At 37.5% G+C, this 13,585-nt stretch overlaps 1 protein-coding gene across 2 annotated transcripts in view; it reads right to left on the bottom strand.

The window, feature by feature from the left end:
* Nucleotides 1–337: 337 nt before the first annotated feature.
* Nucleotides 338–13,585, bottom strand: part of SCAPER (S-phase cyclin A associated protein in the ER) — a 218,932-nt gene continuing 205,684 nt past the window's right edge. For both annotated transcript variants that reach the window (XM_066592259.1, XM_066592258.1), the window contains exons 29-31: nucleotides 7,062–7,253; nucleotides 4,347–4,398; nucleotides 338–800 (exon numbers count right to left, since the gene is read on the bottom strand). In XM_066592259.1, the coding sequence (XP_066448356.1) occupies nucleotides 712–800; nucleotides 4,347–4,398; nucleotides 7,062–7,253 (333 nt within the window). In that variant the 3' untranslated portion in view covers nucleotides 338–711. The remainder of the gene's footprint in view (nucleotides 801–4,346; nucleotides 4,399–7,061; nucleotides 7,254–13,585) is intronic.

Genomic DNA, 13,585 nt, shown 5'->3' on the forward strand with positions numbered 1-13,585 from the left:
CTAAGAAACCTTTATTTGTCACACTAAATGTGATGATAGTAAATGTTTATACTTACTGTAGTGATGCTCCTTGATATCCACCACACTTAATACATAGGACATGAAAGCAAAGCTCAGAAGAGGTGCAGAGCTCTTTTAAGTATTAGAAGAATTTTCTGTGGAACCAACACAGATACAATACTTTTACTTTTGTTCAAACACATGCTTTGTTGATGTTAAGAGTCTGCAATTTAATCGAAGCTTTCCATCTCAAACTGCATTTTGTTTTTCAATTGTCATTTATGTTTTAAATATCAATACATTATATAATTGGACTCATAAATGGAAAAGACACACAGAAGAAAATAAGTTATTTTATTGCAAGATATATATATGTAACATACATATTAATTTTAATACAGTTACTGGTCACTACCAAATGATCCACAACCCACAGCTAAACACAGAGCAGGATGAGAATTCTTTGATATTGAGCGGTGAATAAAAAAAAATGGATGGCCAATTCAAGCCTAGCATGCGAGTAAAATCTCACACCACACAGCATCTACACACTGGACATATAAATAGTGCATATTATACATATGGAGGCATTTTTACACGCAGCGCATAATTACAGTACATATCACAATTCTGTATACTTTATGAGCGGCCAAGATCCATAAGCACTTTTCCAACATTAAAATGCTTAAAAGAAATTGTTAAATTATGAACTTAGTCTTTTTTCAAGAAAAATTGCTGTGAGGGCTCCCAACAATGACGTGGAAATCGGCAGGAGAATTCCAAATATTGCTGCCTATAATCTGCAGGAAGAAGAGAAAAATAGTATTATTTTATATATTACAGCTAAATGACTCATGATAACTGTTATGGGGTGGGCGAGACAGGATTATTCTTCAGTGTTTATGCAACCTCCTGCTAAACACATTGGAAAGTATGAGAGATTCATCTCTTGAGACAAACTCTGCTAGAGACTGGTAATCATTTAGTGGCTTGTTTTTCTATGCCATCTACTAAGGGTTTTACTGAGAAACCTCAGAAAAAAATAGAGGCTATGTCTCTTAGAGTTTACATAGGATTGAAGATATACAATTCTAGTTCACAGTCAGTGTCAATACCCTTTGCTTTGAATGTTCTGTGACATTCAATATTATGCTATATCTGGGCAGTTTTTTTTGGACATTCAAGGAAAAGGCAGTACAGTAATGTATAGGGAGGTACTCAGTAAAGCATGAGGTTCCTTAATTATATATATTAACATTGTGATCTCTGTTTATTAGCTTGTCAAACTGAAGGATCAGTGAAATTACACTGAAAATTGGAAAAACTTTTCAACAAGCTAAATACGCAAAAGAGAGGGTCATTTGTGGTAGTTTAAAAATGCATCAGAGGTAACCACCAACTAGCTGCCTTTTAGAATGCACAACAACGTCCAGCTGTCATTCAGGAGTATCAATCATTAAAACGCAGAAGAACATGTCATGAAAGGTGTATGACCCATGCTCCTATTATTATCCTGGCCACACTTCCAAAACTAACCAAATCTATAATCAATCATGGAAATATTCCTGTGCTCTCAACTTGTATGCCCAGAGCAAGTAATGCAAATAATGTTTTTTACAAATGACTTATGGCAAACAGAACCCAGAACTGAGCTGCATAGTACCCACACAGTGGGGCCACATTGGGGCTATTCCCCTATGTTGTACCCACAAAGTCAGGTAAGATTCTGGAGCCTCTGTCAGGAGGATGCAATCATATTTTTGCTGTCAAAATGCCAGAAACTGTGATGGAACCTCCACTGCTCCCTACTCCTCTAACAAGAACATATGATTGAGCAGCCAAACAACAGCCACTTGAACGTCACTATCTATCTCTTCCTCTGCCAACCTCTGTAGTTATGAATCAGCACTGGAGAAGACAAGTTAAACAGGCAGGAATACAGATGTTCTGTTCCCAGGACAGAGCCAGGAATTCTGGACACATATTTAGGCATGGTGTCAGAAGCTACAGAAAAAAGACCACTATGCTACAATGTCATCACCCCAGCCATACAGTGTAACCACCTTTCCTCAAACAGAGCATACAAATGGCCTAATGTAATGCTTCTATAACTTGGAGCAAAACTAGCTCAGACACTGACAAGAGATCTATAGTGCTCTATACTGTAATGTACGTAATAAACCTTCTCCTGGAGCAGAATTTGGAAACAGCTTATTTGCACATAGTTTTCTTATTTTACTGCAGCAATGGTAGTCCAGGTATATATGTGTATAAATACCAATATAAACTGCTCTGTACCAAATTTAGAAAAGCAATACTCTCTGTATGCAGGATTTCCGAGGATCTGCTTTTGGGAACCACTTTATAAGGCCTCGTTCACACGAGCGCTGTACGCGTGCATTAGAGGTGTGCACAGAACGCGCTTCTATAGGGACCCAAGGGTTCATATAGAAGCGTTCAGATGAAGGGAGGTTAGGAGCACTAAATTTGCGCACCTGACAAAGATAGGACATGCGACTGCAAAGTCACATCTAAGCATCATGGTGCGTGCAAAGACAGGACCTGACATATCTTTGGTGCGTGCTTTCCATACACTCCTATGGGAGCTGGAAAACACACACCACGCACCTCGGATCGTGTGAATGGGCTAATTCAAGTAGCTGGAATTAACCAGCTCACGCGATCTTTGCACGAGGCTATACTGCGTGCCCACAGCGCTCATGTGAACGAGCCCTAACACAGTGTATATTACTGTTCTCCGGAAGAGAGACAACCCTGATTTTAATATTGAATGCAAAAAGCCAATCTTATGCGCATGCAGTATAACTCTTAACTCAAAAAAATAAACCATAAAGCTAGGCGAATATAGATTGTGAGCCGAATGGTAACAGAACCCAATGTAAGAGATAATCTGTGTAAAACACTGCATACAGTAAATATTAGTTTTTGACCTGTTTTGTGTATATCTTCCCCAATTTGTAAAGCCCTGTGGAATATGTTAGCACTATATAAAGATTATTAAATCTGTACTTATATCTCAAATATAAGTCTAATAAATTTCACATTTAAGATCACTTAACAGTAAATATAAAAAAATATATTTTAGATTACAAATAAAAGAAAAATGCTTAAAGGTAATGCGTCATCAGAAAATGACCTTTTATATAAGTATCAGTTTTGTGTTAAATTTAGGCAGGATTACACTGGAAGGTAAACACCTATGTGTAGATAGCACAGTATCCACGGTCCACAATAGGTGATCAGCTGTGAGTATCTACTCCGCTCCCTGCAAAATGACCCCTGCACAGATCACAGGACATGCCGTAAATATTCTCGCAAACAAGTCAATGGGTCAGCTCCCGTCCATTGTACATAAGGCCCATGAAGCTGCTGTAAAGCATATCTTCTAAATGCTGTTAAATGTAGCGCAAGAAAGACGGTAGCCCCTATAGTAATCTATAAACAGAATAAAAAATACATTCAGAAAATAAAAACAGATTTAAAAAATTTAAAATGTTTCTCTATTTGGCTTTAATTCCTAAAAATGTTTTTGGGGTGATATAGTCCCTATGAACATTTTTTAACCGAGTAAAATATTGTTAAAATGGCGATCTTGCCAATTTATCAGCTTTACGCCAAGCATATTTAACTCTGTATTTTCTATGAATATAGGTGGAATCACAGAACTCAATTAAGCCCTTAATACTCGTAGACATATGAAGTCATTGACTGTAAAAAAAAAAAAAGTATTTCGGGCTCTATGGGAAGAGGATTTAACTGATGAAAATATCTACATTGGACAAGGTTTTGCCTGAAGCAATGTCTAAGAGCTGCGCCAACTCCTTTTTCGCCCTGGTAAATACACTTTCATTTTTTTTCAAAGTTTCTTTTAAGTGACTTTAGAGGTTTGTTCCATTTTTCCAGAGTTCACGAGGGTAATCGTAGTAGCAGCAATGAAGGACCACACGCAGAGGGTGTAACAAGCATTTCTAATTGTCAGATTCACAGTCTCTAAAAAGGACAGTGTCCCCGCAGGGATTGTGTAATGTGGAGGTAATCTAACCTGCTCCCCTAATGCTAGTTTTTTTAGTAAGTAACTATTTCCAATAGCAGACAGAGCCTTTGAGTAAACTGGCTTTTTGTTGCAAATAAAAGAACAAGCTAGCTCTCAAAGGTCTTTTGTTGTGAAGTTGTTCAGTGTCATTATGTACAATGAATTAGCACCATGTTCATTATGCTGCTTGGGCTGTCAATGACTTCTTCTGAAAACAAGCCATTTCCTTGGTCTGAAGGATAGACAGTTGCATGTCTGAATGACTGCAATCACCCAGCCTTGGTTACATTACCTTTGTGCAGAGACGTCTTACTGTCGGGATGACTTGATCCTTGCAAACAGTCCTAAGACAATAGGACAATGTAGTGGTTAGCAGAGCGGCAAACAGCTACAATCCTTACACGCTGGTACAGTTCTCAATTTACAGTAAGCTGGGCACCATTGGTTCATGTAAGTGCTCAAAGGCTTCTTTCCTATAATCTTTTTGTTTATGCTCTGGAAATCAAGAATGACTAAAACCCCTAATCAAACAGCAACCCTACATGGGACTCTAAGCTTCCTTCCATTAATGGACAATTATCATTTAGCTTAACCCACACCTATAATTCATGGTACACAGTAAAACCTTACAAAACCACCATTACTACACAACTTTTGTACGGTAGCAATATACATGTATCTCTCCAAAAAGAAACAGTTATTATACGCTACTTCCAAATCTGTTAGAAAAAGTTGGTTGAGTGAGTCTTTAAAAAAAGCATAGGTATATTAACATGTCAGAAGAGAAAGGGAGATGCAGTCATCATCCACACAGCAGCAGCCAGCATGCAGCACTAGTAGATGAAAGCATCCCAGCTCCCGCTTCCTCTGTACAATGAAAAATAAGCAAATGTGACACAGTGTTTATAGGTTATAAGATTAGAGGCCAGAAAGTAACTGAGCAGAGCAGAGAATTACACAGCTCAAAGCTCCCGTCTGCATTTAACTCATCCATTACCAATTTTCGCAGGAGCATTTAAGCGTGATTTACCTTATAGTCCATCAGCTATCTATATGTGTATTTAAATAGTATGTGTTCTATATAACATATACAAATAATTAATCTAATGGATATTGATTTTTGTTCTTTTTTTTTTTTTTTTTTTTTACAGAGATTCACACTACTCAACAGCATTGCTGTGCATGTATCAAAATAATATATTTCAAAAATTACCATTGTCCAGATGCTTAATTTTAACTTTTTTACAAGCATGTACAAAGTAATAGAGAGTCAAATCTCTTTACTCTCCTTTTTGTACCAGGCATCACGTACATATAGCTAATGGCAGGCAAGGCTAGAAATGAGTTTGGAAAATTGATTCTGATTATGGCAAATTACAAAATATCTCTGGTCATTCCTTTTCGAAACAAATGATAAAAATAATGACATTTATTAGTTAAATGGCTTCGCTACTAATTACATAGCAAAAAAAAAAATCCTAGTGAGTTAATTCTCCCATAGCTAAAAAGCAGCTGCTATCTGATAGATCATACTGCAAATTCAGGTTCCTAGAGCTCGCTGCCATTTTCTTCTCATATATCAGGGTGTTTGTAATGATAAGAAACACATATGTTTAACAGACTTAATGTTCTGTCTGAAATTTAATTATATTTGGCCTTTGGTCACCTTTTTGTGGTTTGATAGATATAGCAAAGAGGAGATTAGAAAAATAGGTTAAATGTGTTTCAAAGAGTTAATCATATGTTAAATACAAGCAGACAAGTTCATTTTCTAAGGAAAGGAATGAGTTCCAACTTTTGAAGCATGGTTCTGCTATAAACCTCCACTGAAGATACACAACTTGTCATAATAAAATAACTGTTCCTAAAGTTAAGCATTACAAAGAATGCCAAGACAGTAACTGTTATTTTCTACATGGCAACTTTCCCAAGGTGACAATAGAATGACAGAGCGGACAATGACATAAAGCTAAAGTACTAGTTATGATATATAAATATATTTTTATACATACTTTTTTTCCCCACTAGATGTAAAACAGATATAGTGTCTTAAAAAGTATACTAATCTACAATAACTATGCAATGAGGTCCATATATATCTAGTAATTACAGATGACAGAGACAGTTTAGGTCATCCTCAATAAATCCGTCTAGCGGCAAAAAAATTATCTATGTACAAAAATGTAAATTCCGTGTATTATTTGGCCTATTCAAAAAATACTACAAGCAATATTATGTTGAGTTAAAAGTTTCACAAACCCAATTATGACCTACAATAAAACTAAAGCTTTGTATAAAGTGACGGACAAGTTAAAGTTCATCTGTTTCTGATGACTTAAACATTTATGCACTAAATTTGACATTTTTTATTGAAGAGGATAAAAATAATTTTCATATTATGGGTGATGATAAATTTCAGTTTTTTGACAATTAAACTATGAAATCTGTTAATTAACAAAAACATTAATTATGTCAAATAACTGCATAGCTGGCATCCAAATACCAAAGGAGAGCAGCTTTGTTGTTATGTATATGCAAATATTAAAGAAACAGGCCTGTGGGCATTTTAGGATAAACTTCAAGAAGACTGTCATCATCAATAACATTTTTAATAGGAAATTAAACTTCTAGTTTTAGTTTTCTTTCATCAAAAAATTGAGTTTATGAAAAATGAATACATATTAATAGCATAATTACAATATAATAATTCTATTAATAACTTTGTTGTAAATGCAATCTAAACATAAGTTAATTACATAAACATGGTCATATCTGTGAAGTCACATGGTTCAAAAGGCTCTGCACATAATTAATAGATCTTTATTCCGTATACTCACCGTCACATGAGGGCTGCAATAGCTTCAGTTTATGTTGCAGGTTTTAAATACTTGTTACTATGTAAAATGTCACAATGCCTCTCTCTCAAAGAGCCCCGTTAAAGACATACCATTACTTCATGAACCTTTCACAGCCACCCAGGTCTCTGCTCACTTTTCCACCTCCATACCTGAATAAAAGTGGCAAGCAGCTGACAGCTTAACTCCTGTTCCAGAATCAGTTTGTTCTGTGGGTTGTTGTAGCAGGCGGAGATCAGTGTGGGAAATAGGAGCCGGACCAGCCGGGAGTCACTAAAATACTGGAAGGGGAGCTGGCAGAGTTTCTGAAGGACAGTAGGGTGACGGCCAGACTGGACAATGACCTGTAGGAAATGGCAAAACAAGTCAGCAGGACATCTACAGCATACGCACTGATGAAGTTCTTCACATCCAGCTCAACATTGTTAGAACATCTGGAATACATCTCCGAAAAAAATCCAATTTCATAAATTCAGTATCTGATCTTTTAAAAGAAAACGCCTTACTCTTATTTTTTGTTTCAACTCCTCTAATCAGCTATACACTAAGAATGCATTTGCTGCATCTCTTGGAAAATCATATGAGATGTGTACAACCCAAATGTATGAAGACTGGCACTAAAAAGGCCATTCCAGTGGACTTTCTTGTATTAACATGTAGCAAATATAGTTTGACCTACTAACTGCACATTTCCAAAGTAATGAGGACTAAACAAGTTTTCCAATCTTTAAGCATATGAAACAGCACTGAAATCCCCCTTCTTAGATTGTCGCTGGAATGCAAGAGACCATCAAACCCAAGTTGATCCACTTCAGTCCTCTAGCACACAAAACGTCATGATGTCAGCGCCAAAAATTGAAATCTACACCTCCTAATAGTAGGCATAAATTTACGCTATAATTACGACAATCCCTAGCATAAATCATAGTAGATCTCTTGTATTGATGGTGGCCACACCCTTCTTCACTTTTCAAAAGTGGTCAGAAAAGTAAAAAGTCACAAGTTAGAGCACAAAACTGGCATGTGCCATAATCTGTGAATTTTCTATGCCAGAGAACTGGTGTAAAGCCTTAAATTTCCCATATAGGATGAATTGAGAATCAACTATAGATGTAGCAGTACTGAATCTCATTAATGTAATGTATTAAGTTTATCTGCTTTCCCATGTTTAAACGACATAAAAAAGACTAGAATGTAAAACACGCATGACGTAACAGAGCACTGAATATAAAGTCAAGATATACTTTACTTTGTGAATATATACACTATGGGGACATTTAGGAAGTCAAAACTGGCGTAAAACAGGTACAATATTTGTAGCAAGCCTTACTTGCAAAAAAAAAGTTTGCAACTCTTTACTTTTAAGCCAGTATTTTTTTAAAGGGGTGTTGTTTGTCACAAAGGGGTGTGGCCACCTACCCCACATATGTATGTATACTTTATGAAAGAAATTTCATGTCAATTATACCAAAATCTACTCCAGTTCATAGCTGGCATGTGTAGGCGCATCCCTAGATATGCCTAATGTAAGAAGTATGCGCCTCTTCATACATTAAGCGCATCATTCGCTAGTGGGGATCATATTAAGGCTGGCGTTTCATAATGCCGGTCCTAAATTTCCAGCGTTTCATATGCTGGTCTTAATAAATCTATAGATAGATATGGCAACAAAGTACATGAGACCAGAGATGAGGAAGGAGTGCGATGAGATTTATAAAACATTAGCTGTGGGTTTTCTATTACACCCAGGAGAGCAATGCACAAGTGTAACTATCACAGATACAAGAGATTGTGGGATCTTCGTAAAATTCGCCTTCCTGTGCTCGGCACCAGACCTCTGCAAGCCTTCATACAGATAAATGTGTTGTAATCTGAAGATATCTTGTTAATAACGGTTTTATTTGTAAATGAATGGTGAAAAAATAAAATCAATAAAAACCATGGCCATTAACTCATATTATTAGTACTTATCATTAGGATCAGTGCACACGTGTAAAATGCAGATATTGATGAACATATGAAATCATACTGTATTAAACACAAGTATTTATAATTCAGAACAGAGGACCATTCACTTAGGACTTTATCTACCAGATATCTATGCATCATGGATACAGTGGCAGTGCCAGGAGGAGTTGGGAAGTAGCTGTGTGCAGGTACCTTTATACTGAGCCCCCCTCCAACGGGCATTGCCTATTAGGTGATACTTGCACTGCTGGATCTGTATGGGGATTCAGATATTAGCAGTTTGCGCCGGGTTTCTAGTGACGTACGGCTGTTTCTGTTGTTTTTACAAATATGTATCATGTTACCAATTTTCCACAGGTGTTTGTATTTTTGTGTTGAAATGTTAGGCAACATGGGTGGAATAGTTACTAAAAATAATATACATGTCATATTTTATTCTGATGCTAGTAGAGGAGCAATACATGGGATTAAAACTAGAATTTCGGAGGGAGCAGAAAAAGCAGCAGCTAGAAATATGCAGAAGAGGTTTTGTTAATTTACAGCAATTACATTACATAGAGCCTGCTCGTTTGTCTTTACTTCCAGTCTGATAATGTAAGGCCTTAGTCAGACGGGCGTTTTTTCGCGCGATTTGCGCATGCGTATGCGATTCGCGCATATATAGAACCAATAGTTCGCTATGGTATCGGTCACATGTCCGCTTTTTATGCGGATATGCGATAAATTATAGGACACGACAATTCACAGATCGCGCCTATCTGCGTTCGGCGTTTTATGTGCGCACCAAAATCATTTACTGCAGCTAGCTGCGTTTTTTTCGCCGGCCAGTCTAAGTTTCATGCGCATTTTGATGCGCACGGCGATTTTTCTCCGGTCAGACGGGCGTTTTGCTGCGACGATTAACGCGGCTAGGTGCAGATTTTTCCCGCGATTTTTCGCCCCCGGTCACGCGATTTGTGCATGCGCATCCGTCATGCGATCTGCAAATCGCGCAAAAAACCGCCCGTCTAAGGCCTAAAGCTGTAGACCTTTATTTCTTTCTTCAAAATATTGTGTAGAAAGACGAGCCAGTATATCAGTCATCTCAAATCATGTTATGTAAGACAGAAGAAAAGTAGAGCAATCACGGTAAAAAGAAAAATTCTTTTACATAATACTTCTTCACATTATTGTTAAATGGGAATGGGGGGTGGGGCGAATTCAACCAATTTTTAATTTAACCTACTGATAAAAATACATAAATAGTGTATTAATAAAGAAACAAACGGGTGCATTTGTATATACATTTTTCAATTCATTGAGATTTAGTTACTTAAAAAAAAAAAGTGAACATTGCCTACTACTTATGGCACAGTCCCTGCCTCTCTCCCATTTCTAACACTATTATAATTTTTGGACTCCTGTATGTCTTTTTACATCTAGATGGTAGAACAAAGGGGAGGCATTCCTTAATTCTTATTTTTTTTAACTACGATCACTACCAAGGATGAGACACAGCAGAGCGGATCCTCCAAACATAATGTTAAAGTATCCTATCTCCTTTGCAGATAAAAGGCTGTGTATGCTTGAATAAACATATTTCTAGGTATTGGAATGCTCTTTTTCTATTTCGGGATAAAAGTGTGTGGTCACATATGTAGCTGTAGAAGATTTATTCAACCTTCCACTGACCAACTTTGAAGATCTTATGTTTCTATAAATCAATATATAAATTTTCCTCCAAAGAAAATATTGTGAGCTTACACAAACCAGGTTCCAATAAAGTTCTGTTAAACAATATAATGGAAAGTGCGGTACAATGAAATAAGTATGTGTCATAAAGCCTTAAGAGCAAGGGGAGGATCAGATAAGACAGAAGTGTGTATATAAGAAAGCTCCTCGTAAAGATCCTTTTCTTCACAGCCATGACATGCGACATGGAAATACTCCTTTTGCTCAGCCTCAGAGACCCCCTTCAGTGTCTAGAGTGAAGGGGTTAAACTAGTAAATGTAAAGGGGCTTTCTATACCCAGCATAAATGAACAGTTCATCCGAAATCCCTAACATTTCATAGCCACTTAGTCAGGCTTTGTGAAAACCTTTTCATCAACCCACGATAAACATCTCCCATTAACCTTGATGAAGGGAGGGGCATACTTTTAGGTGTAGGCACTGGGTCTGCGAGGTTGGACACCCAGGTTTTATCATTGGCGCCAGATCAGTTTCTAAGCAAAGCGGATCCTTGTGTTAACCCTGTGCTGGCCAGATGTCTATACCATATGTCAGTTCATAGAAAAAAACCCAACAACATTATGCGGTTATTGGGAAACCACACATGCACTAAACAGCGATAAAAACTGAAAGTTACTTTGTGCATTGTAAGTACTATCAGTTCATAGACAAACAGAGGAGGGGAAACCTTCCCAGACACTGGAATCACTTAACTCTACCATGTTGTACAGTAGTTACTAAGCTCAGCAATTCCGAAAACTAAAAGTTCAACAGAACCCACAATGCCCCTGGTCTAAACCTTCCTTTTCTTGCCGTTGCATAAACCATTTAAACCACTTCTGCGATCCAAAAACTTAGGAAGTCTAAAGTTTAATATTCACACAATCAAGGAAGTATACTGTATGTAACTGCTAACAAAGTATACTACTGAATCTTACACCCCCCCCACAAATCTGGTATAAATAGCAGAAACATAATGTGAACATAAAGAGACTCCGCCACCATCTTTATGCACCCCTCTCTGAGAGCAGCACAAGGTAGTGACAGTCACACTGATTACAGTGATATGTCTGCTGTGTGGATCTGTGCAGGAGAAACGTGCCTTTTTTCAGTAGCAATACAAACAGAGGACTACTGAAGGGTGGTTTCACATCTGCGCTGGGGATTCTGCTCTCCTGCTCCGTTTGGGGAGCAGGAAAGGGGACTCTCCACCTCTGGACGGAACCAAATAGTGCCGGACAGACCCCATTATAGTAATATTATATTGACTATAATGGGGTCCATCCGCTTTCTGCGCAGCTTTTGGACGGAAGAAAGAGTGCTATTTCTTCTGTTATTTTCAGCTGGATCTATGATAGAACCTCCAGCGGAGGTTCCCAAGCAGATGTGGAACTGGCCTCAAGCAGTCCTGGGTAATCATGAGCTGCAGGCAAGCTACACCCACCCCACCCTCCAGTCACTGACTGACAGCTGTCTGCCTATTAGTGTGCATAGAGAGAGCTGCCAATCATTGGCTGGAGGGCGGGGTGGGTGTGGCTAGCCTGCAGCTCATGATTATGCAGAACTAGTTCTATGTCTATGTCTAGCTGTTACGATTTAAATGCAAGTTTCTCCAAAACTACTACACAAATCCACAAGCAGACATATCAGTGCAATCAGTTTAACAAGCACTGCCTTATGGTGCTCTCGATGAGGGATGCAAAGACATGGTGACAGAGTCTCTTTAACCCTTTAAGCACGCAGCACTTTTTTTTTCATTTTCGTTTTTCCTCCCCCCTTTAAAAAAAATAAAAAAAAATTATATATATATATATATATATATATATATATATATACACACACATATATATATATATATATATACACACACATAATTCTTTTATTTATTCATTGACATAGACATCTTAGGGCTTGAAAAAATTCTAAGTGGAGTGCAGTGGAGAAAACCCCAAACTTCCCGCATCTTTTTTTTTTTTTTTGCTGTACTTTTATTTTTTCCCAAAGATTCTTAATTTGTAAAAATTATTTTCTGCTGCCATCTTCTGACAGCCCTAACTTTTTAACAGCATTAATTTTATGAGGGACGTCCTATAGTTTCTATTGGTATCATTTTGAAGTACGTATGACTTTTTGATCGCTTTTTATTAAATATTTCCTTGTTCACGGGGTAACCAAAAAAACGCAATTCTGAGGCTTGTTATTTTTTTCTGACGGCATTCACAGTGCGGGGTAAATAATACATTACTTTAATAGATTTTACAAATGTGGCAATACCAAATATGTTTTTGAGTTTTATTATTTAGATTATTTTATTATAAATATGGCAACAGGCTTTTTTTTTTTTTTTTACTTCTATTGCCTTTTACATTTTTAAAACTATTTTTAACATTTTTTTAGTCCCCAAGGGAAACAAGAACTTGCGATGCTTTGATTGTACCTGCAGTAAGATGTAATACCATAGTACTACATTATACTGTGATCTGACAGGAAATCTATGAAGCAATGCCTGTGATGGGCGACCTTTTACAAGGCCCCCAGCTGTGAAGGCAACTGCACCGCTCCCTGCGATCTCATTGAGGGGTGCAGTGCAGGACTCCCGAACATGATGTGGCATTTAAAGTGCTGCTTATCAGAACTGTTGCGGGCGGGTGTCGGCTGTAAGAAACAGCCGACACACGCTTTGTATGGAGCGGGATCGAATCCGATCCCCCTCCATACATGCCCCGAATCTGCAGGACATCAATGTGCATCCTGTAGCGTTAAGGGCTTAAAGATGCAAATCTGGTGTGTAAATACTTTATAGAATGCCTCTTGGTTATCTGTGGAAACAAAGTGCTTGCATTAACTTGATTTTGGTTCACTGTGGTTAGCAACATAATAGTACAGGTGAATACATTTCCTGGTTTGAGCTCAAGCATCAAATTATTTTTGTGGTTACCAAGTAAATGCAGAAATAGAAATAAAGCGGTGTGTATATACACATGATGCCAACTGCTCA

This window comes from Eleutherodactylus coqui, chromosome 2 (assembly GCF_035609145.1).
Source record: "Eleutherodactylus coqui strain aEleCoq1 chromosome 2, aEleCoq1.hap1, whole genome shotgun sequence".
Taxonomy (NCBI): domain Eukaryota; kingdom Metazoa; phylum Chordata; class Amphibia; order Anura; family Eleutherodactylidae; genus Eleutherodactylus; species Eleutherodactylus coqui.